Source organism: Etheostoma spectabile, chromosome 5, assembly GCF_008692095.1.
Source record: "Etheostoma spectabile isolate EspeVRDwgs_2016 chromosome 5, UIUC_Espe_1.0, whole genome shotgun sequence".
NCBI classification, from domain to species: Eukaryota; Metazoa; Chordata; class Actinopteri; order Perciformes; family Percidae; genus Etheostoma; species Etheostoma spectabile.
Genome location: NC_045737.1, coordinates 31,246,648 through 31,269,573, shown reverse-complemented (window position 1 = coordinate 31,269,573; position 22,926 = coordinate 31,246,648). Strand labels below are relative to the sequence as shown.

At 39.1% G+C, this 22,926-nt stretch overlaps 2 protein-coding genes, 1 non-coding gene and 1 pseudogene across 3 annotated transcripts; 1 reads left to right on the top strand and 3 right to left on the bottom strand.

Moving 5' to 3' along the window:
- Window positions 1-751: 751 nt before the first annotated feature.
- On the top strand, window positions 752-5,281 carry LOC116689881 (ATP synthase subunit alpha, mitochondrial). The gene is made up of 11 exons (XM_032516536.1): window positions 752-934; window positions 1,415-1,490; window positions 2,054-2,223; window positions 2,447-2,620; window positions 2,852-3,018; window positions 3,135-3,435; window positions 3,595-3,819; window positions 3,924-4,031; window positions 4,198-4,342; window positions 4,480-4,630; window positions 4,722-5,281. Exons 1-11 carry the CDS (start codon window positions 875-877, stop codon window positions 4,798-4,800), a joined length of 1,656 nt encoding a protein of 551 aa, XP_032372427.1. The 5' UTR covers window positions 752-874; the 3' UTR covers window positions 4,801-5,281.
- A 4,877-nt stretch (window positions 5,282-10,158) lies between these two features.
- On the bottom strand, window positions 10,159-18,571 carry LOC116689883 (phospholipid phosphatase 1). The gene is made up of 6 exons (XM_032516542.1): window positions 18,059-18,571; window positions 13,611-13,762; window positions 13,240-13,520; window positions 12,296-12,353; window positions 11,808-11,984; window positions 10,159-11,013 (listed from the first exon to the last, which is right to left on the bottom strand). Exons 1-6 carry the CDS (start codon window positions 18,114-18,116, stop codon window positions 10,888-10,890), a joined length of 852 nt encoding a protein of 283 aa, XP_032372433.1. The 5' UTR covers window positions 18,117-18,571; the 3' UTR covers window positions 10,159-10,887.
- Window positions 18,572-19,241: 670 nt separating this feature from the next.
- LOC116690416 (5S ribosomal RNA) lies at window positions 19,242-19,360 on the bottom strand. The gene has a single exon (XR_004332256.1). It is a non-coding gene; the product is annotated as a 5S ribosomal RNA (ribosomal RNA).
- Window positions 19,361-19,933: 573 nt separating this feature from the next.
- LOC116690420 (uncharacterized) lies at window positions 19,934-20,042 on the bottom strand (annotated as a pseudogene).
- Window positions 20,043-22,926: the final 2,884 nt, after the last annotated feature.

The window sequence follows — 22,926 nt, the reverse complement described above, 5'->3', positions numbered from 1 at the left end:
CTACTCATTCCATGCTTAAGCCTTGAACCTGCTTGTGAAAGTCACCTTCTCGGATCTTCCATGTCAGAGGCTCAGTCATGTGTGGTTTTTTTCTGCACTCTTGCCTAAACTCTAAGTTGTTGTCCATTATATTTCAGCCACTCTGTTTTCTGATTTGTAGGCTACATGTCTGGAGACAGTAACTTTTAAATAAAAATCAACACGTTTTTTTAACATTCGATTATTTACTTATTAAAATCGAGCATTGACTCGTTCTAGAGAGAATTGCGTTACATCTAACAATCGATTATTTTCCCACCCCTAATATTCCCCCCTGTAGGCTGTAACCATTTTCCGACTTTATAATAAAAGTCCCAATTTGACCTCTGGCTGAAATAAGACTTTAGGCTTGCAAGGGCCTCTGTCCAGCCTTGTCAATTCATCTTAATACAAATAATAGTAATTGGCTATTGCTTAATTGTTAAAAGGGCGAAAACCTAACACAAGAAGTTAGCTAGCCTACATTTAAAAAAAAAAACTGCATGTTGCACTTCTATGAAGTTGTGGAAGTCACAAGAGACTGGTTTAAAAATGATTGGCAGTAGGCCTATAAATGTTATTTAAATACATATTTTGTCCACCCATATAGGCTACATAGATATCCGTCATATTATAACATCAAGTCGGACAGGTTTGTCCAAAAATAAATTCATTAAAAATACCGCGGCTAGTCTCGTCTCTATTTGCGACAGGGGCAGTGTTGAGCTGTAGAAGAGAAAATGTAACGTCAGTGACACATAAATAGAAGAAGAGTTCATTCAGCCATTACACTCTCCCTCACAGCCAGGTTCAAGCCGCTAGTGGTGGAGGACAGGTCATTAGCAACCCAACAAAAATGTTAACCGTAAGAGTTGCAGCAGCTTTGGCCAGGACCCTGCCCAGAAGGGCTGGATTTGTAAGTATAATTCAACTACCTAGCTAAACCTAATGGATATGTTTCACCAAGTTTATCTAGCTAATATCAATGTGAACCTTATGGCCGTGAAGGGTAAAGTTAATGTTATAGGCCGTAAGCTACCTTGCCATCGACTTATTAACGCGGCCCTAAACTCTACTAAATAATAATTCGCCTTAGTGACCTCGAAATTGGCGTATACAGTGGTTTTGTTGAAGTTGCCCTTGTGAAACGACGTCTCCGTCCTGCAGCGAGCAGCGCTTAAGTTAGCACGCAAGCTAATTGCTAGCTAGGTAGCTAGCTAGCTAGCAGCTAAGGGCTCATTCAGCCACGCTTTGAAGGTCAGGAAGTCTGACAGCGCACGTCGCCTCCGCTGCACAGCGTTAGCTCAACTTTTAAATTACACATTTTAACTCTGCAATACGCTTAGGCGTCTTTTTATTTGCTGTTAACGTTTAATTAAATCTGTCGTTAAATCAGGTGTCCAAGGCTATACCGGCCGCCTACGTTGGGGTCAACCACCTCCACACACACAGACCATGGCTGCAGAAGATCGGTAAGTGAAAAATAACATGACAGTAAATGTATCCTCCACACCTAGGTCAGCACCTAAAAGGGGATTTATGAAGGTCATTGATCTATGCACACAAGTTGTCTTCGTCATTGCTATGTCAAATTAACAGGATGGCATTCTTAGGTCTACATGGTTATCTCAACATATAACCACATCATTGTGAAGACTTTCTATATAGCTTACCTGAAAATGTTAACTAAAGAGAGAAATAAAGGTTCTGTAATAAAGTTATCCGTTGCGTAGAAGAGATGCAGACAAAATCCCAGCATTGTCACAATAACTTTGACTTGCAGTTGAGTTTTGTTACCCTTTACAATTGTTTTGGAAAACATTTTTTCTGTGTAACTCAAGTGGCCTTGTGTTTAGAAAATCGAATGTATTTAACTGTAATTAGGATATATTCCATTATTATAAACAAAATCCTATTGTCATAGTTTTATATCAAGATGTTTTGAATTTATATAGATCTTTTTTTTTCTAAATATGACGTTTTTGTTAAATCTTATTCAAGCAAAATTCTACCACATGCATGTCTTGTCTCGCAGGCACAGCCGAGGTGTCTTCAATCCTGGAGGAGAAGATCATGGGAGCTGACACCTCCGCCGACCTGGAGGAGACAGGACGTGTGCTGTCCATTGGTGATGGTATTGCCAGAGTGTACGGCCTGAGGAATGTCCAGGCAGAAGAGATGGTGGAGTTTTCTTCTGGACTGAAGGTATGTATAAAAGGACACTTATTTCTGGGCTAAGTTCTAAACACACTGATGTAAAGCTAAACGTATTGCAAGACTAACGTATATACTAAATAATGTAATTATACAGTGCACCTATGTGAAATGCGCCCAAACCTTACTAGGACATCATCTTCAGTTATGCTTTGTAGGTCAAAGCAACCAGCTTTAAAACAGCTTTTGAGTTATTAATTTTTTTTCCTCCCAGGGCATGTCTCTTAACTTGGAGCCCGACAACGTTGGTGTTGTGGTGTTCGGTAACGACAAGCTGATCAAGGAGGGTGACATTGTGAAGAGGACTGGGGCCATTGTGGATGTCCCTGTTGGAGAGGAGCTGCTCGGCCGTGTTGTGGACGCTCTGGGAAATGCCATTGATGGAAAGGTCACTTGAGTCAATTTAACTTGTGTTTTTAAATAGAAATATTTTCTTCCCTCTCTTCTAATTACTTTAGCATATGTGTAACTGTCATAACACAAATAATACATAAAATTCCAGTTATGGTTTAGGTCAAAGTAACACAGCATTGTTGCTTGTTTACATTAAATAGCTTTATTGGCACACTTGTCAGCATGTTATGTCCATCTTTAAAAATGCATGTTTACTTTTTCTCAGGGTCCTCTTGGCTCCAGCATCCGTAGGCGTGTGGGTCTGAAGGCTCCTGGTATCATCCCCCGTATCTCTGTGAGGGAACCCATGCAGACTGGAATCAAGGCTGTGGACAGCCTGGTGCCCATTGGCAGAGGCCAGCGTGAGCTGATCATTGGTGACAGACAGACTGGGTAAATACTTTGGAATAGATGATGAATATTTGGACATTCAATGATTCCATGGAATAATGGTAGCCAATGCGTGGGTGCTTTACAAAAATTGGTAATCTTTATAAATCTATCTCCAGCAAAACCGCCATTGCTATTGACACAATCATCAACCAGAAGCGCTTCAATGAGGGAACTGATGAGAAGAAGAAGCTGTACTGCATCTACGTTGCCATCGGACAGAAGAGATCCACTGTTGCTCAGCTGGTAAAGAGGCTGACTGATGCTGATGCCATGAAGTATACCATCGTGGTCTCTGCTACTGCCTCTGATGCTGCTCCTCTGCAGTACCTGGCCCCATACTCTGGCTGCTCCATGGGAGAGTATTTCAGAGACAACGGCAAGCACGCCCTGATCATCTATGATGATCTGTCCAAGCAGGTGAGTACTCCGATTGCTGTTGTAATTAAAACTGAAAACCCTGTAAAACGGTTGTCCATCATTGCAGTTAAATATCTCCGGGAGGAATAATAAGGAAATTGTGGCAGTATTCCCAAGTGCAACCATGGTAAATTTACCTTTTTCCATTCCTCCTCTCAGGCTGTTGCCTACCGTCAGATGTCCCTGCTGCTGCGTCGTCCTCCTGGTCGTGAGGCTTACCCCGGTGATGTGTTCTACCTGCACTCCCGTCTGCTGGAGAGAGCTGCCAAGATGAACGACAACTTCGGTGGCGGCTCCCTCACTGCCCTCCCCGTCATTGAGACCCAGGCCGGTGATGTGTCCGCCTACATCCCCACCAATGTCATCTCCATCACAGACGGACAGGTTTGTCAAATAGTCCTATATTGGTGGTTATGTTTTGGCTTGTATATGAAACATTCTTCATTACCATGCTATTGTATTGTGATCTTTTTATCTGCTTGCTGTAGATCTTCTTGGAGACTGAGCTGTTTTACAAGGGTATCCGCCCAGCTATCAACGTGGGTCTGTCTGTGTCCAGAGTAGGCTCCGCTGCCCAGACCAAAGCCATGAAGCAGGTATCATCTTTTTTTATTTTTTCTCAATTCCGACCTCACCTTAAAGTCTTCAGGTCAATTTCATGGTTGGAGTCACAGTACATTTTTAATTTTTATAACGAATACTGCATTCCGTTGAATAAAGGCTGCAATCGCCAGCATTATAATTTTATTTGTCCCCTTTTAGGTGGCTGGTACCATGAAGCTGGAGCTGGCTCAGTACCGTGAGGTGGCTGCCTTCGCCCAGTTCGGGTCTGACCTGGACGCTGCCACCCAGCAGCTCCTTAACAGGGGTGTCAGGCTCACTGAACTGCTTAAACAGGGACAGTATTGTAAGTGTCAGTTTCTTTAAAAGTTTCCCAAGAAGTATAATTGAAATGCCAAGCTTGTATTGTATGTTTTGTTTTATTTTTATTTTTTTTTATAATGCAAAACTAAACTCTTGTTTCTTCCCCCCCTCCCCCTCCAGGCCCCATGGCCATTGAGGAGCAGGTAACAGTCATCTATGCTGGTGTCAGGGGTCACTTGGACAAGATGGAGCCCAGCAAAATCACAAGGTTCGAGAAGGCTTTCCTGCAGCACGTCCTCAGCCAGCACCAGGACCTGCTTGCCGCAATCAGGTGAGATACATTTCTCAGCCACAATGTTTGAAAAATGAACATGGGTATTCATACAAGTGTTGATTTAACTTGACCTGTTTTCTGTTTTTAGAGCTGAAGGCCATATCTCAGAGGCATCAGATGCTAAACTGAAGCAGATTGTACTGACCTTCCTGTCCAGTTTTGAGTAATGGAAAGCATCTCTCTTGATCTTTAGTGAGCTACCTGTCTGTGTCCCCGTTATGCTTATACATGTGAACACACTGAAGGCCAGAACCTCCATGTACAGATTTCTGAAAATAAAATTTTACAACCCTAATGAGCTGTAAAATTCTTCTGAGTGTGCACTTAACCAGTTTATGACCTGTGAGCAGATTTCCCCAGTGGCAGAAAAGTAATCCAAACAAACGCATCCAATGTCATTTGAGTATTTTAGTGTACCAAAATATAAAGGCAACATGCATAATGAGCTGCATACCACAGCCCTTAATTCTGTTTACTGTAACAGTTGTTCATGTTTCTATTTAAGAGGGCAAATGAGTGTTGACCAGTGTCTGTTTTGCTCCTCACTGTTTCCAGAGGATGGAAGGACTATGCCCAGTTTCTCAACTGTGGTTGAAATGTTTGATACTATGGTAATAAATTCAGTGACACTGTCACACATCAAATCCATCTTGTATTGTCCTGTGTTATATCTCTCCTGACTGCTACCCAACCTTTTGACTATTTATTTTTTATTTGATATATATATTTGCAGCTGAAGTATGTCTGCCAAATCAATACTATATTCCATAATTCATGTCGCACATTTATTTTACACTATACCTTAACAGTAATATAGCTTGCGTTTTTTGTGCAAAAGCTGATAAGTGTCTAGTGTTGCAACAAACAACCTTTTGGTCAATGTGCTCAGACCGCAATGAAATTCAGTTTGTCGGGTCTTCAGCAGTGTGCATTAAAGTTAAATTGAACAAAGAGCAAATTGACATCAACTAATCTACATTTAATCAATCCTCTTTTTAATTGCATATTTAGGTCTAACCCTAAAATACTGCATTTAAACCGGATAATCATCAAATTCTTGCTTCTGCAAAGCTGTAACTCGAGAATATTTTTGTATTGATTAAACTTGCAGATTGATTTTCTATGCATAGATTATTTAACTAATTGCTCTCTTTTTTTATGCATGTAACATGACACTTGTAAAACAAATAGTCTGCAGCTTCCGTATGATTTATGTCCAGAAGGTGGCATTAAATGACCCTAACTAGACCGAGTAAAAGACTCAACAGTAGTTCTAAACTGTATCTCCTACCCAGGGCTATGTTAACATGAGTCACTGATGGTGGACTGCATTTGGCCCTAGTTACAACAATTTGATATGTAGTATATATGTTTTAATGTTAATGTCTATCACACACTTCCATAAAAGCAGGAAGATGCAGCAAAGCTGTTTTCTCCAATTTTACTCTCTTTCTGCCCACTTGTATCTGCTTTTATATACAATATGACTATACATATATATGGATTCAATTGTATAATTTATATCAATGCACCAATTGTCACAGATGTAAACTTGAATATTTTTCAAAGTCAAAACAAACTTGCTGCCAAAGTGTATACCAGTGTGGGACAAGTTACTTCCAAATGTAATACATTATAGAGTACTAGTAACTGTCATTTGAGACTTTCACCAAAATAAAAGCAGAAGTTTGACTTGGCAGCTAGTTTGTGAATTTCACCACTGGATCAACAAAGTCTTCTCTTTATCCGCTTTCATAGATTATTCTTAATATTTGTATAATTAATGTGAAAATGCAAAGTAACTACAGCTATAAAAAAAATAGATGAAACGTACAATAGGCAAGTAGGAGAATGAAAATACTCAATTAAAATGATCTTACAGTTGTGTTGAAGTACGGCATTGTTGTAAAATGTTTGTTTAAAGAAGTTGAATCAGAAGTTCATGTTGTTTAGTTTAAAACAGTCAGGAAATGGTCAATTATAATGTGATTAAATCTCCATATTTACGTTATTTACAGTACTTGACTTACAACTGATATGTGAAAAGGTACACAACTTTAATTGTTTTTTTTTAAAGCTATTTTTGGGCCATTTTCAGCCTTTATTTTGATAGGACAACTGAAGATATGAAAGGGAAAAGGGGGGGGGGAATAAATGCAAATTATGGGCAAACTAACTTTGCCCATAATTTGCTTTGCCCATAATCTGCCATCCCACCTGGTGCCTCTATGTCCCTGAGTTTCTACTTTTCAAAATAAAAGCTTGCGTCCGGAATAAAAATACTTTAAAAAATATCTCTCTTACTTTAACTTTTCCAAGTAAAAGTTTGCGTCACCTATCATGCTAAAGAATAAAATACTTGAAAGACTTTTTTTTTTTATACTAAAAACAGAAACGGCAATCATACAAATGAATGAAATACTTTGAAAAATATTTCTACAAGATAAATGCAGACTATCATACTGATGAAGAAACTACTTTAAAATTTTCTGGCCACTCCCCGCATCAACAGCTGTTCATTCTAGCGTCTTTTTGGGCCCTCCTACCATGAGGGCCCTGATACTCAGTCCTCTCCCCCCCCCCCCCCAGTCTGACGCTCCTGCCGTCACCTATTGGGACACAGATGCTGTCTGTACCTGTCTTGTTCTGGCTCTGACCACGGTAACAGAGATGGGAAAGAAAATAATATCCATCTCGCAAATGTGTGTGTAGTCACCTCAACTATCGAATACAGCAACAGGAAATTATACTGGAAACACAACTAAATGTTGTAATAAAATGTGTTGTAACTCACGTTACTGAGGTTGTAACGAGAATAATTTTATCAAAATTGAATTAGTAATGTGTTACTGCATTACAGCAAAAAGGCATACACTAGGCCTACTGTCATTGTGTCACTGATTACGACCGCAAACCTAACTCACACCTCATTTCCCAGTGTTGTGTCACATAACTGTTTCTTTTGCTTTCGTCTCAAACAGGAACAAGAGACACAGAGCTGTTGGTTCAGTTACTCAACTTTAAAACCACTTATGGCTCCAATTGCATCTATTATTTTCTCACACTTTGTGTTGTATTTTAAAACTTGATACTGTTAATAGGATCTATCTAGTGTGAGTATTTGAGTTGTCCTCGTGTAAAATCCTCTCAGAGAAGTGGGATGACAAAGTATGTGTAAGGAACAAAAAGTAAGTCAGTTCCTGATGTTTCAGTGCCAATTCTTTAAAAGCTGCCATTGCACATTGCATTACGAGTCGCTTGTTTCTCCAAGGCATCACTGCCTGGCGAGATAACGTAAGACATGTGACATTTGAGAGTGAATGGAAGCTGCTTTCAATAAAGACTATTGTCGCTGTCCGTGTGACAACAAAAGAGAGCTGTGTGGAACAGCAGACAACATGACCGGTTCGTTTTCACACATGTAGGAGGTTGCTACAGCAACTGGAGCAGTTATTCAATGGACAAGCAGAGTCAATAGCAATAGTCTTCAAATTCCCTTTGTTAGTGATATATAGCAGAACCCTAAACGCACATAAACGGGCTCTTTTTTTTTGCAATTTCCTCAGGAAGTTTCACCCAGGATTTTAAAGTGCCTAGTTCCACATACCTGCTCAGTACTCTTAATGCATTGTATGCATAGTTTCAAAATAAACTACTTGGAAAGGAATCTATAAAACCCATTCATATTACTCTCGAGAGTACTAGCACTAATGCTATTTGGCCTCTAAATCAAATTTGCTCAACAGGGTCTAAAAAGTTAAGTCAATTAAGAGACAATGGTAAGTTTCTTGGTGGGAATTTCTTAAATTTACAACATCAACACATTCCTAAAGAATAACTAAAGCTTTGATAGGAACTGAAACTCGAAAACAGTTTCATATGTATTTTATTCTTTTTACTTTTTCTTTGTGGACTATGTCTCTAATTACCAGATTAAGTTCCGCATTGTGCTCCCTATGGGGGCTTATGCTGAATCCAGTGGATGGTAGAAACAGAAAAGGTAAAAGATTCCCAAAGTTAGTTGTATTAAGGAAAAAATAGTTTGTTTTCTGATGATTAAAAAACTGCATTGATAACATCATAGCCATTAAATTTGGGTTTAATTACATTGAAGGTCAGTCTTTTGCAGATGAGAGGCATTCATTTTTCATTGGATTTCAGGGACAAATCAGCTCTCTTGTAATTATGACCTGGACGGTAGCATGACTCAGAAACTCCTTCACTCTCATATGACATGAAAGGAAGCTTTAACTCTGATATTTCAGTTCAATTATTGCATGAGTTGCCATAACTGAATTGACAGCTACTGTAGTCTAACTTTTGGGAGTCCAGTTTTCTTGTTGCTGGACTAATTTCTATATCACAATAATTGAATTTGTTGTCCAGTACTGTTTTCACAGTTTGACTTCCAATAAAGACTTCAAATGCCAACTCCTGTTGTTTTTCTCTCTGCACTGTATTTTTTAAACCTTTTTTGTAAGCTGCTGAAAATTGCTGCTGGAAATTTCAATTTCCTTGCGGGAGTCATCCCAAAAGGGTCAACAAAGAGACGCAAAGAGATGCACAGGACTGTATAGACCACAAAACAAGACTGTCGTCATTTTTAAATCAATTATTTAAGACGAAAATACTTACATTCATGGGTCTCTCTGGTCGATGCGGCAGCCATTGCTGCTAGCTGTACAATAGCCCTTGTTTACAAGTAAGCTCACGTCCTCACTTGGTTTTAAGGGGTATCCACCCCTTGATCTTAGCCCTAGCCCTCGTTCAAAAAGAGTAATGGGACAGCACTAGGTCTCACGTGAACGCGCAAAACCAAGGGGAAGGGGTAAGGGGTAGGGGTAAGATGGAGAAATGAGATTCAGCTAAGTGTAAGTCAACATAGCCGTGCACCTACACACATAATGAGTGCAGAAGAATCCCGATTGTCCTGCTGTACATAAGTGCCTTTGCATGGAGGCTGTGGACTTGACATTGATGAGTGTGGTATTATTGCAGTCACTGTGTGTCAAACTAGACCTCGTTCTCTCGGTCACTGTAATAGGATTTATTAAACTCTTAAGCAGATCCTCGACTCGGTCATTAGCGGCCAACCACCGGCGCCTGTCAGCTGACAGTTTTCTCTGGTGAAAACAAGCCAACTTCTTCCTGTTGTGAAACAGAAAGAGCATGCAGTGATAGTCTGGCAGTCCACCGGGATAACAGACATGTTGCACATTTGCATGCTTGTGGTTTCTTTGGTCTGTCTACACAGCATGTAAATTACCCGCCAACAGCAGCGTTTTATTTTCATACAGGTCTGCATTTTTGCATGTGGTTAAAAAATCCCACTGTTGTTTTCTCTTCCTTGATGCCATTCCTTACACTTAATTCTAACTAGAAAAAGTTTAATCAAGGATTCTGCAGCAGCAAATGTGTCTACACTAAATATCAGCAGCTGTACTGTGTCCAAGGCTCCATTCCCTTGCATTACATCTGCTTTGTTTTTTTTTCTACAGACAGAACACACAGGAGTCATTTCCCTCCTTTTTAACAAAGTAGCAAAACAGAGCTCTCTTTATTTAGCGCACATGTTCCCAGTACTGCTCAAAACAATATTGTTTAAAGCTTCTGCATGGACCAACACATAGAGAGCTTCCTACAAACTGTACTTTTCATTTTTTGTAGGGAAATGGCATGACCGTAGGTAGCAGAACATCAACATACAATGTATTATTTCTAGGTTCAGTCTCCAGTCCAGGTTTTCTAATTCACAGGTGCCAGGCTCTCTACAAGCCTGCTTGCAGTGCGCACACAGACGCTCATTATACTCTGGGCAAAAGGAATTTCATTCATTCATGATGAACCACATATCCAACAAGCGCACGCTGTAAAAAACAAAAAACAAAACAGCAACTCTTTCTAAAAACCCAACATGCTGTTCTTTCATTTTGTCATTCCATAATAAACCGTTTCACATAGGATTTACCCAAAACTTTGGCAGAGTTATGCTTCTTTATATCTCGGTAAAGTGCAACAACTGTCTTCTGTAGTGCACTTTTCTTCCTTTTAATTAAAGTTTAAGGACCACACCCACGGTAGCAGCTAAAGGTAGCAGCTATATCCCACAGCGTTGGCTTTGCAGGGCAAATGCACAGAAACAGCCAGCCGTTAATATCAAACACTGGCAGCTCATTGGTGTGTTTTAGGTCCTCCGTGATTATTTTAAAATAAAGATAAAGGCTCTAAAGAGTATTGTCTCTGAGGCCTCAGATTCATTCAGTGCTGCCGTAGTGGTTCCCGTTGAAAGGGTTTTCCTGTAAACTGGTGTGTGAGGCTTCGACCTCCTGGGACACCACTGGGTCCACTGGCTGTTCAAAGAAATTGGACACACAGAACACCTGCAGAAAAACAAGCAACACCATTAAAGCACATTCACCTGTTACTATCAAGATGGATAAAGTCATTAAATTAGACCAGACTCCCGCTTATATATTCTTTCATTTGTTCCTGCATAAAATCCCTTTTTTAATTTTTTTTTTTTTTTTTTTTTTTTTACATCTACCTGTTTTAATTTCTCACTCTAACAATTTAGTAATTATATGTCTTCAACCTCACAGACTCACTAGTGGGTCAGTCATTAAAAACTTAATGACTTAACATTAACTTTGTTTATGAATTCTAATGGAGACTCCAAAGATACTCAGCATGCCTTGAATAGTTACAATATAGCTTCAATAAATAGTTGGAACATGCCGATACAAAATGTTAGACAGCATGTTAAAGGATGAATTTTCTAAACTTAAGGGGAGACACCCCAGGCAAAACTATAATTTTTTTTAATTTTACTTCTATAGCATGTCTTCTTTCAGACTATTGGGGGAACAAAACATCCAAAATACACATTTAGGTGTTTAATTTACACCTGCAAATTTCTCCTGAATTCAGCAAAGGTTAGCATTAGAAAATGGCTCATTTGCATATTTTACCATAACATTTCAGAAAACTGCATGTTCTAGGCAGTAACATATTTTTAAAGGTAAACATGGTCAACAGGCTCTTTTTTTTTAAATGTGGCTTCTAAATAAAGTGACTTGACTTTTTCAGTTGCTTTCTGTGACAATAAATCTTAAAAAAAAACACACATGATGGCTTGTTTTGCCAATATCCTAATATAACTTTAGACAACACTCACTGTGAGAGTAGCCACTAAGGCTCCCTGCAGGAGGCCAGTGAGCACATCACTCCAGTGGTGTTTGTAGTCGGACACTCGAGAGAGACCCACATACACAGCAGTGGCAATCAGGAAGAATTGGATGCTGGGACGCAGAAGCCTCGCCCATTCGGACCTCAGTCTGGCTTGAATGTACAACTACAAGAGGAAAGGAAATCCTTAATTATTAGAAACAAAAATCCCTTGGGGTCACGCGGAGACATTCAGGTTACATTGTCCAAGCCAAGATTTACATTATGGTTGTTGGCAGCTAATGCATGCTGAAAAGAGTTATGAAGTTCATAATTCATAAACTCTTTTGTCAATGACAGAGAGTCCCTTTTAGGGTAAATTTGAATGGTATATAGGCAGTAAAGCATATAAAGCAATGCTAGTTATTGGACTTAACATTGTTTTCATCATTTATAGCAATCAAATGTTAGTTTTTGAAGTAGAAAATAGGAACTTACTACAAGGAACAGCATACAGTACATAGAGAAGGATGAATGACCAGAGTAGAAGGACAGTCTGCAAAAGATAAACAAAAGAAATACTTTTACTTTTTATGTATTCATACCACACGGCTATCATAATCAAAATGTAATTTTACTGTATTGATATCAATTTAGAAGGGATAAAAGAAGGAACTCCACTAATTTTACACATCAAAATGAGTTTACTAGTTGAGAGAAGCACGACTTAGACCGTGAAAAAAAAAATACAGCTTTACTGATGTCATCAGAATCATTTTTAAAGAGTAAATTTTTTGATTTAGAGACTTTTGCCTGAAGATAGTCTAGTAATGAAACGTTGCCTACAATTAAAATTAATATATTTGTTGCAACTTAGACAGTGTGCGGGAGTTTCTTTGCTACTTTTGACCTGCTTGTCTTCCTCCGACAAATCTGTCTCACGTTGTAGACGTGCAAAGTAGTTTTCTGTACAGACTCTGAGTTTGAGATTGCAGATTAATACCGCCTCATGCATAACGCAAGCGTGGCTGGTCGTCATAGCAGCAAACTGCCGTGACCTAACGCAACACACACACACACAGAGCGTCGAAGGTGTGTTGCTTTTGATTCTCGGCGTGTGGCTGTTGCCAGAAGACACATTTAGTTTCAAAAGAAGCTGGAGGCAGCAAAAAGAAAACGCTACTTAACTCCTTCAACACGATGGTTTGTACAGAACATCCCTGTCTGTTGTGATGACGCAGTGAATAGTTACGGTCTGCAGGTTTTCACGTCATCCCTAACCCTAAGCATAAAACGGCCTTTAGATGATCAAGCTCAGTGAGACTACTACCACATAATAATACTAAATGTTATCAATTAGTCAAAGAAAAAGTTATATTTGGTGCCGTTTTTCCAGAAGTTGCTCTTGTGGGTTTAATTGAATCCGTGTTGGGGACACATACCTGGCCTCATCTACCAGAAACTTGTCTCCAGTGCAGGTGAAGTTCTCGATGTATCCGCCAGCTTTACAGTTGATGCTACTCCAGGGTGGTTTGCATACGGCCAGGAAGTTCGGCCGCAGGCGGCCGATGGAGTACTTGGCTATGTCCGTCAGCGACTGGCTAGCAGCAGCTCCGAACACATAGCTCCCCACGGCTTTGTAGACACACGCCACATACTTGGTCCCCAAAGATTGGTTCTTGATGCGAGACAAGTAAACCGAAAGGCACTCGCCACAGACGAGCTGCAACAGAAGAGATTAAACAATTAGTAAACTCAACAGTTTTTATTTAAAGGTCAGAGAACTTATGGAGAAAGACGACTGTTGACGTACCACGATCAGCGTGAAGGGGATCATGACTCCTCCCAGCAGCTGGTAGGAGATGGTGTCCTCTTTGAGGGGATACCTGATGGACTCATCGTTACAGAAGAACCCCCGTTTGAAAGGGTTGTGTTGAGGGGTAAGGATAAAAAATGGAAGTCCAACTGTTAAAAAGAAAGAAAGAGATAGAAGTATAAATGTACGGATGTATGTATGTAAAAAAAATAATAGATCAAGGATAAGTTAAGCATTGAAGACATATTATTGGGGTATTAATCTGATTTCATACCACAAGGAAACAGACTCACTGATATTAAAAATATGTTTTACACTGTGAAACAAGTTTTAAAAAGTACTGTAGGTATAATTTTTCAATACTAACTGAGTATGACCAATGTATGCTACTTAATAGTTCTACTATAAATATTGTACTTTTTATTCTACCACATTGATTTAGAAGCAGTAGTTACTAAGTACTAACTAATTAAGGTATAGAAACTTAATATACCTAAATTGTGATGCATTGTTATAAATTAAACTACAAAAACTACAAAAAAAGAGTATTTCAAGAAGTTAAAATCAGCTCGACCAACTACGACTGTAAAACACTGCTTACACAATGATGAAAGAGTAATTATTACCTAATAGCATATATATACACTACCGGTCAAAAGTTTGGGTTCACTTACAAATTTCCCTTTCACTCCATTATAGACAGGATAGCAGCTGATCTGAGTGGGTGGGTGATCTTTAATGTAATATCTACATTTCCCATTATCAGCAACCATTCTTTCAACGTTCCAAAGGCACATTCTGTTTACTAATCTGATATCATTTAAAAAAATTGGAGAACCCTTTTGCAATTTTGTAAGCACATAATGTAATCTAAAAACTGCTGCCCTGGTTAAAAAACTAAGGCAACTGATCTCAGCTGGGATTCTGTCTATAATGGAGTGCAATGGAAATTTCTAAGTGACCCCAAACTTTTGACCGGTAGTGTATATATATACACATACATATGTCTATACAGTATGTATCCACATTCACAGGGGTCATTTTTCTGCATAATGGATAGGCCTAGGTTTATTTGACTTATAATACTTAATACCTTGAACTTTTACTGGAGTTTTGTTTATATTGTGGTATTTCTAATTTTACTTAAGTAAAATATGAATTCTTCTTCCACCACTGATTTTACAGGGGTGTCCCACAGAACATAAAGTTTACTAAACTAAAATGAAGGACTTCTATACTGAACTAGACTTAGATGTAGACTTTGGACAGAAGATATGCGACTAGAAATAAAGGTTTCCAGTCTCCAGTTGTGTACTTGCTGTCTGCTAGAGGAGAAGATTGGTGCAGTCAGCAGCACAGCAGCACAGCTGGGTGTCCCCAGACAGTAGAGTGTCTCTCATTTATTTCTATTGGGAGTATTGTCACTTACATTTAGCAGTCCTGCAGCTTGTCTCTGTGCTATGATTACATTACAAACACTGAGCTAAAAACACAGCTTTGCCTAGGAAAATTATAGACCGCCACCAATGTTGTGACTAATGATCCCTTCATGTGCAGCTAGGAAAAATAAGCGATGTTTTGTGTTTGTTGCTGGCAGATGTAGTTTTATCTGCGAAACTCTGAGCTGCTGAGTTGTGACGTTGACCGGGTGAAGAGAGTTTGGTAAAAAAAAAGTGAATTTCATCACAATGATCACTGATAAGGCACATTTTATATTCTACTAAAAGATACCATAGGCTACGTTGTGCTTTTCAAGACACAAAATAGAAGCCACATGCAACCACAAAGAACAGTAAATTAATAATAACTAGTTAGATTTCATCTTGTTTTGTATCTTATTTCATCAAAATGCACATCGTGTTTACAAGCAGCTGCAAATACTTGTGTGACTCAGAGTTATGAGCCACTGCCACTATGACACAGGCTGATACAACTTATGTTTTTAGTCGCAGGAAGAATATGTTCAAACAGGCGTTCCTTCTCCTGAAAAAGAAGCTGGTGAATCCTGTGGGTTTCATTTAGCTGCAAGGAAAAATATTTACTCTGTTCAGGTTGCACAATAACTGAATTAAAAGGCCTGAGGCCTTGTGCTAATGCAGAACAATATTGCAAAAGTCATATATTTACTTTAGACTTTAGATATTGGAACAATGAAGATTTGAAGAGAAGAGATTCATTGAGTTTATGTTTACTTAAAGGGTTTATATTAATACTTTTTGGCCTTTGTCCTTTCCTTTATTGTGTTATAAATCTTTTTTTGTGCACGTTACAGGTTTACAAAGTGACAAGCCCAAAGTCCAAGTCCACCAACAGTTCCTAACAGCTCTGTTCTAGTCCACACAGGTGGCACACCCTCATACTCTGCTTCTGACTGGCTAGCAGTGTTTACAGCAGTATGGAACAGAAGCGAGAGGCCTCACTCTGTAGCTAAAACAGAGAGCTCAACACACAGGGTGAAAAGAGGAGCTGCAGCAATGTGCAGCGCAACAAAGATGTGGTGTTTTCTGAGAAGTAACCACATAAACCTGTTCTGGTACGACCTCTAACTACATTTACGAACCTGAAAATAATGTAATGATAAGAATATGAGCACTTTAAGAAGGGACAATGCACTTAAATCAACAATTAGCCATACAGGCTAATTTTCATCTGGTGTTAATATGTAACCAAAACACATAAAAAGCAAAAACATGCAGGCATTTGGCTAATGTGAAGTCAGTTATGCAATGCCAAACATTCTTCTAAGTATGATCATTGCTAATGACGCTCTCTGGCTAGATGAGTTGTCACAGACCTTTGTTCAGGCCTGTCTGTACACCTACTGAATAAATGAAACTGGCTTTGGAATTACATAAGTGGACTATTCAGATCTTAGTAGTAGTATATCTTTTAAAGTACTGTTTACTTTGACTACGATGAGTCTGTCTTCCACCTAAAAAGCAAAAAGTGGAATAATAATTTTCACTATTTAAATGTTTATTTAAACGTATTAGATCATATGTATTCAGCAGCCATGTGTGTCTGTATTTCAGTTGACAATTTGCTGTAATTAAAGCTTTTTGATTTTAAATTAAATGAAATAAGAATTAATTTGGGCTCGGCTTGGTCACACACTAGATTTTACAGATAAACAGCACACTAAAATATGTTGCTGAAAACATTTGAGGTGAGAAATAGACTGTGAAGTAACTTCATCTTGATACATATTTGATACATATCTGTCTCATGTGCAACTGTCTGGATATAGTGATAGTAGCAAATATGGCAAAAGTTGTCTTTTCTTTAAGTTACCTATTGAACCTTTAAAAAGTGGAGCTAATAATGAGTTAAGCATTGAAGACATATTATTGGGGTGTTAACATGATTTTTTTATACCACGAGGAAACGGCCTCACTGATATTTTAAATATTGTTTACACTGTTAAACAAGTTTAAAAAATGCAGGTATCATTTTTCAATACTGACTGAGTATTAGCAATGTATGCTACTTCTAGTTCTACTTTACATTTCAGAGAGAAATATTGTACTTTTTAGTCCACCATATTATAACTAAATATAACTAAATTGTGACGCATTGTTATAACTTAAACTACAAAAGAGTATTTAAAGTTAAAATCAGCTCAACCAATTACGACAGTAAAACGCTGCTTACAGATTGATGAAATAGTAATAATTACCTAATAGCATATATATATATATATATATATTAATATATATATATATATATATATATATATATATACACATACATATGTCTATACAGTATGTATCCACATTCACAGGGGTCATTTTTCTGCATAATGGATAGGCCTAGGTTTATTTGACTTATAATACTTAATACCTTGGAACTTTTACTGGAGTTTTGTTTATATTGTGGTATTTCTAATATTACTTAAGTAAAATATGAATTCTTCTTCCAGTGTCCCACAGAACATAAAGTTTACTAAACTAAAATGAAGGACTTCTATAATGAACTACATTTAGATTTAGACTTTGGACAGAAGATATGCGACTAGAAATAAAGGTTTCCAGTCTCCAGTTGTGTACTTGCTGTCTGCTAGAGGAGAAGATTGGTGCAGTCAGCAGCACAGCAGCACAGCTGGGTGTCCCCAGACAGTAGAGTGTCTCTCATTTATTTCTATTGGGAGTATTGTCACTTACATTTAGCAGTCCTGCAGCTTGTCTCTGTGCTATGATTACATTACAAACACTGAGCTAAAAACACAGCTTTGCCTAGGAAAAAACACACAGGGTGGGACTTTGTTTCCTTTTTTTCCCATCTTCCTGCCTGGTTCACTAAAACCTCAAGTCAAGGTGTGTGACGTAGCCTATGCAAATACGATACGTCCTTTGATGTGTCTCTACAGAATAGTCGCTGTAAGAGGTTATGACAAAGAAAGTCGACTTTAACGGTTTAAAAGACAGAGGTGGAGCAGGTTTCCATACCGAGTATGAGACAGACAACGTCCAGCACGATGAGGGGGACTCCTGCAGCTTCAAACATGTTACGTCTCCTTCTTCTGGTCTCTGTCTTTGTAAAAAATGTCCGGTCCCGGTGGTGCCGGCTGGTTGTAGGCGACAAGAGACGCAGCCTATCTGCCGCACATGTCTCGCTATTCCAGTAAAACAATCAAAACAGTGTCATTGTGCTACCACCAAACTCCGGAACCGTCGAGAAGCTAAAACTACCGTAGAGGGGTTAAAAAAAAGAAAGAAATAGGCCTACTCTAGGTAAAAATACTAAAAGTCTAAATCTATTCTAACACCACCACACATGTGAAGAGCCGCTCACCATCTCAACTGCTCACAAAGCGTCATAATAGCGCAGGATTTCTTCAGCTCATACCGCAATGTCCTCAGATATAAGCTCCGGGCGCCACGAGCGCTCTTTCACCGTTGTGATTAATGCTGCCTTCACGTACAGCTAGGAAAAATAAGCAACGCGATGTGTGTGTGTGCAGCTCCGCGTTTTCATCTGGCGTGTTCAGGTTGCAGCAATATACTCTTGTAAGCGAATGCACATGATGAAAACAGGCTATTTATACATATATGAAAACCTGAAGGTTCTCAAAACTCTTGAATACACAGTTTGGGTCTGAGGAGTAATGAACTACACGTAATCACACCATTAGTGCACGTATACATTTTGCAGTAGCTTGCTAGTAGTTCTACTACATTCACCTTGGAATCAAGGAGTTCAATTGCGTTTTGCTCTTTTTTGCACTATAAATAACACTTTTGTACTTTTAAAAGTTCTTTGATTTATTTGATCCAAATTGATTCACTTATTTAACCTGTTGCCATACTCAGGAATACTTTCATTTCTTTCCATGTTTCTATTTTTCATTACTGTAATTATTTCTCCATTTTTTTTAACTCTTTTTTATACTGAGACGGGTGACTTTTCGTCATCTGTAAATTTGCATCATCCAGAATATATTGTTTAGTTTTGATGTGGTCAAACTGCAAGCATTTTGAATTGCTACTTGAATTGTTGAACAATGTAAAATTCTTTATTTCAGTTGTAAATAAAGATGTTCCTTCCAAAAAAAAATAGTTGTATCCTATACAGTTTCCTTGTCAGCTCTGCTTCCAGCAAAGAAGCAGCAGCGCCCTCTGGTGGTGAAAAAGCTTACAGCACCGGGTATTCCTAGGCGGTCTCCCATCCAAGTACTGACCCGGCCCGACCCTGCTTAGCTTCCGATATCGGACGAGATCGGGCGTGTTCAGGGTGGTATGGCCGTAAGCGAGTGCACAGGGTGAAAACAGTCTATTTATACATGTGAAAACCGGAAGGTTCTCAAAACTGTTGAATACACAGTTTGGGGTTGAAGTGTAATGAACTACATGTAATCACACTATTAGTGCACGTCTACAATTTGAAGTAGCATGCTAGTAGTTCAGCTACATTCACCTTGGAATCAAGGAGTTCAATTGCTTTTTGCTCTCTTTTTAGCACTTTATTTAACACTTTTGTATTTGTAAGAGTTCTTTAAATTGATTTGTTCCAAACTGATTCATTTATTTAACCTGTTGCCATACTCATGAATAGGCTTTCTTTAATTTCTTTTCATGTTTCTGTTGTTTTTGACCTTCGTCTTTCACTGAGACTTGGGTGACTTGTCGCCTTTTGTAAATTTGCATCATCCAGAGTATAGTATTTAGTTTTGATATGGTCAAACTGCATGCATTTTGAACTGCTACTTGAATAGTTGAACACTGTAAAATTCTTCATTTTAGTTGTAAATGAAGATGTTGCAGTTTCCTTGTCAGCTCTGCTTCCAGCAAAGAGGCAGCTGCAGCGCCCTCTGGTGATGAAAAAGCTTACAGCACCGGGTATTCCCAGGCGGTCTCCCATCCAAGTACTGACCCGGCCCGACCCCGCTTAGCTTCCGAGATCGGGCGTGTTCAGGGTGGTATGGCCGTAAGCAAGGGTGAAAACAGGCTATTTATACATGTGAAAACCTGAGAGTTGATCAATTGGATAAATCCCTGTTTGTGAAAATTATCAAGGACATACACTACACATGTGGTTAAGACTTTTTCTTTTATTTGGTGTTTTAAGGTGAAAACATGGAAAAACTCAGCAGACACAGTCCAATCATTCTTCTCATTCTCTCCGTCTCATTTGTAACATAACCTTCTGCCATGATGACCCATTACAGTATATTCCATAAACTCAATGCCCGTCCATTGTGTGGGACGTCACTCAGCACTTGGATTCTGACTGTAAGCACTTTGTAGCTCATGTGTGGAGGTAAAGAGCGAACTGAGAAATACAATCAAGTATATGTAAAAACGTGTGGGACCCCATTCATTCACGCTGCTAGTGGAGGCCAGACCATATACAACTGTCTGCCTCTACCACAGACAACAAGACCAGGCCAGAACACACAGAGCCCCATATCTCAGTGGCTTAGATCTACACTCCACTACCAGAGGTTTCCTTCTGGGTGTATGCCTTTGTACGTTTGCTTTGCTCCACTCTGAAACACTGATAGAGGACGGAAACGGTTCCTGTCTGGTAGGTTTGTGTAGGGAAATGTCTGCTGGCATACAGGAAGTCATGGGTTTAATGTCTGTGGGGTGTTTGGAACAATAGTGCGTTCCATTAACTTCTAAACTCGAAAGCCCGAGCTGAGAATGACATCACGATCGAGTTGAATGCCTTCCATTTACAAGTCAGATCTTTCATTGTAGGGTTAGCTCAAGCCAAGTTAGCCCTTCTTAGCAATACCAGTAAATAACAGTGCATAATGCTGTTTTTTGTGCACATAAACAGCATAACAACATGTCCACAAATAGATGTTGGACAGGACTGTGTGTACAACTGTATGTTACTACAGCTTCCACTACTGTTGGCAGCCATGGTGTATTCAGAGCTTGGGGTACTCGGAGGTTGTCTGAGTTCCGAGCTCAGAAATCCGAGTACAAATGGAACGCACAATAATAAAAGAAGATGCTCCCCACCCTTGGAAGGACAGAGCCTACTAAGGAGTCCTATAGAAAATCAACTTGTTTCAACTAACCTCATTAGAAATTAATTTGGGAATATGCACCACATAATCAAAAGACAAATGGGTCCTGCTTTATTGGTCTTGGGGTCTTGAAGAGGGGTTGTGTCAAAATCTAGGCCCAATGCCCCCCCCAGCAAGTTCATTTGTCAAAGGGCTGATCCTGCTCCTCTTATTCATGGGGCACAGCTTTGAAAAGACAGGGCTGGTGTTATTCTATATCCTTCTTATCGTCACATACTTAAAGATCATCTTTATGTACACCACATTAATCCATCTCTCAATACTTTCTGGTTCGTACTGAAATACTTTTCTATTAAAAAGTCTCACAAATATAGAATTTACTTCTTTTTTTATAGGTTCAGTACTTTCCTAAAACAGCTCAACACTGCAGTTTTTGACAAATGCTACTCACACAGGAGGAAATAGTGCATTTGTTGGGGACTATTTTCAGCAGCGGATTAATCCACATTTGGTGGCCAACACTTTTAGAGTCTAGTCTAAAGGTGTTGGACAACAACGGAGCTCTATGGCACAGAGGAATACGATATATCAACAATGACATTACTTGTTAGTAGATACATTCATTGCTGGTTTGGGTAGAAACTTGGGATTGGCTCATCATAAGACAATATAGAATGTCACCAACCTTATCACTTAACAGGGTGTTGGCATAGGCAGTGAAAGCCACGATGGCTGAACAGACAGAAGAGGGCACCACCTGCAGAAACTTTATCAACATAACTCTCCAAGGCAAAAGACATCACGCTTCTGGCCACACAGTTACGACTAGCAAATTCTTTCTGGCTGAGAGGTACAGTGAAAAAACAGCAGGCCGAGCATCAAAGACGCCAACAGTTACAAGAGATCTCAAGGCTCGGTCAAACCAGAAAGTGGCACAGCAAAATTCATTGCACATCCTATAGTAAAATAGGTGATGCTAGAATCTTGGTGACGCAGTGACTGTTCACAGGACCAACCAGAGCTAGCTCATGGATGTATTCAGAGAGCTGGATAGGACGATCGATAGAAATTTCTATAGTGGTTACTAATGGGACAATAGTTTTGCACAATGTATTCAAGAGATGTATTTGAAGCATCAACCGTTGCCTCTTAAACATTTGCTTCTTGTGGAGCATTTTGTACTCTGACAGACGAGGTTATATAAAAGTGCAACACAGCTAATAACCGTTAAACATCTTCTTCTCTCTCTGGCTGTCTATTCCTTTAAAAATCGAAACTGTCAAGACTGTCAAGAACTTGGACTGTTTAATGCTGGAGTGACCGGGCCTTTACAGATTACAACTTTGACTTTACTCAGCTTTTGCCCTTTTGGCTGCAGGGTGTGTGTGTTTTGACCCTGGAGGTGACAGCAGACAGTACTGTGTGTGAGGGGGGAGGGGGGGGGGGGGGGGGGCAGCATTGAGATTTGGTGTCACTGGTTCCCTGGTTTCCCTTGAAGCTTGACAGCAGCAGAGGATTTAGTAGGGCTGGGTGGCTGAGGGGTGGAGGAAAGACAACCCGAACCTCATGGGACTAAGAAAGTAAAAGGCACTTCAAAAAATTGTAACAAATTCCAGTGTTACTAGATAGACTATATATATATATATATATATATATATATATATATATATATATATATATATATATACACACACACACACACACACACTGTAGGTATACATAGGCATTGTCATATACGAAGGAATGCAAAGACAGAGTATAAACACTTGACTTGACTTTATATATGTACTATACTATATATATATATATATATATATACACATATTTTTGTATGTA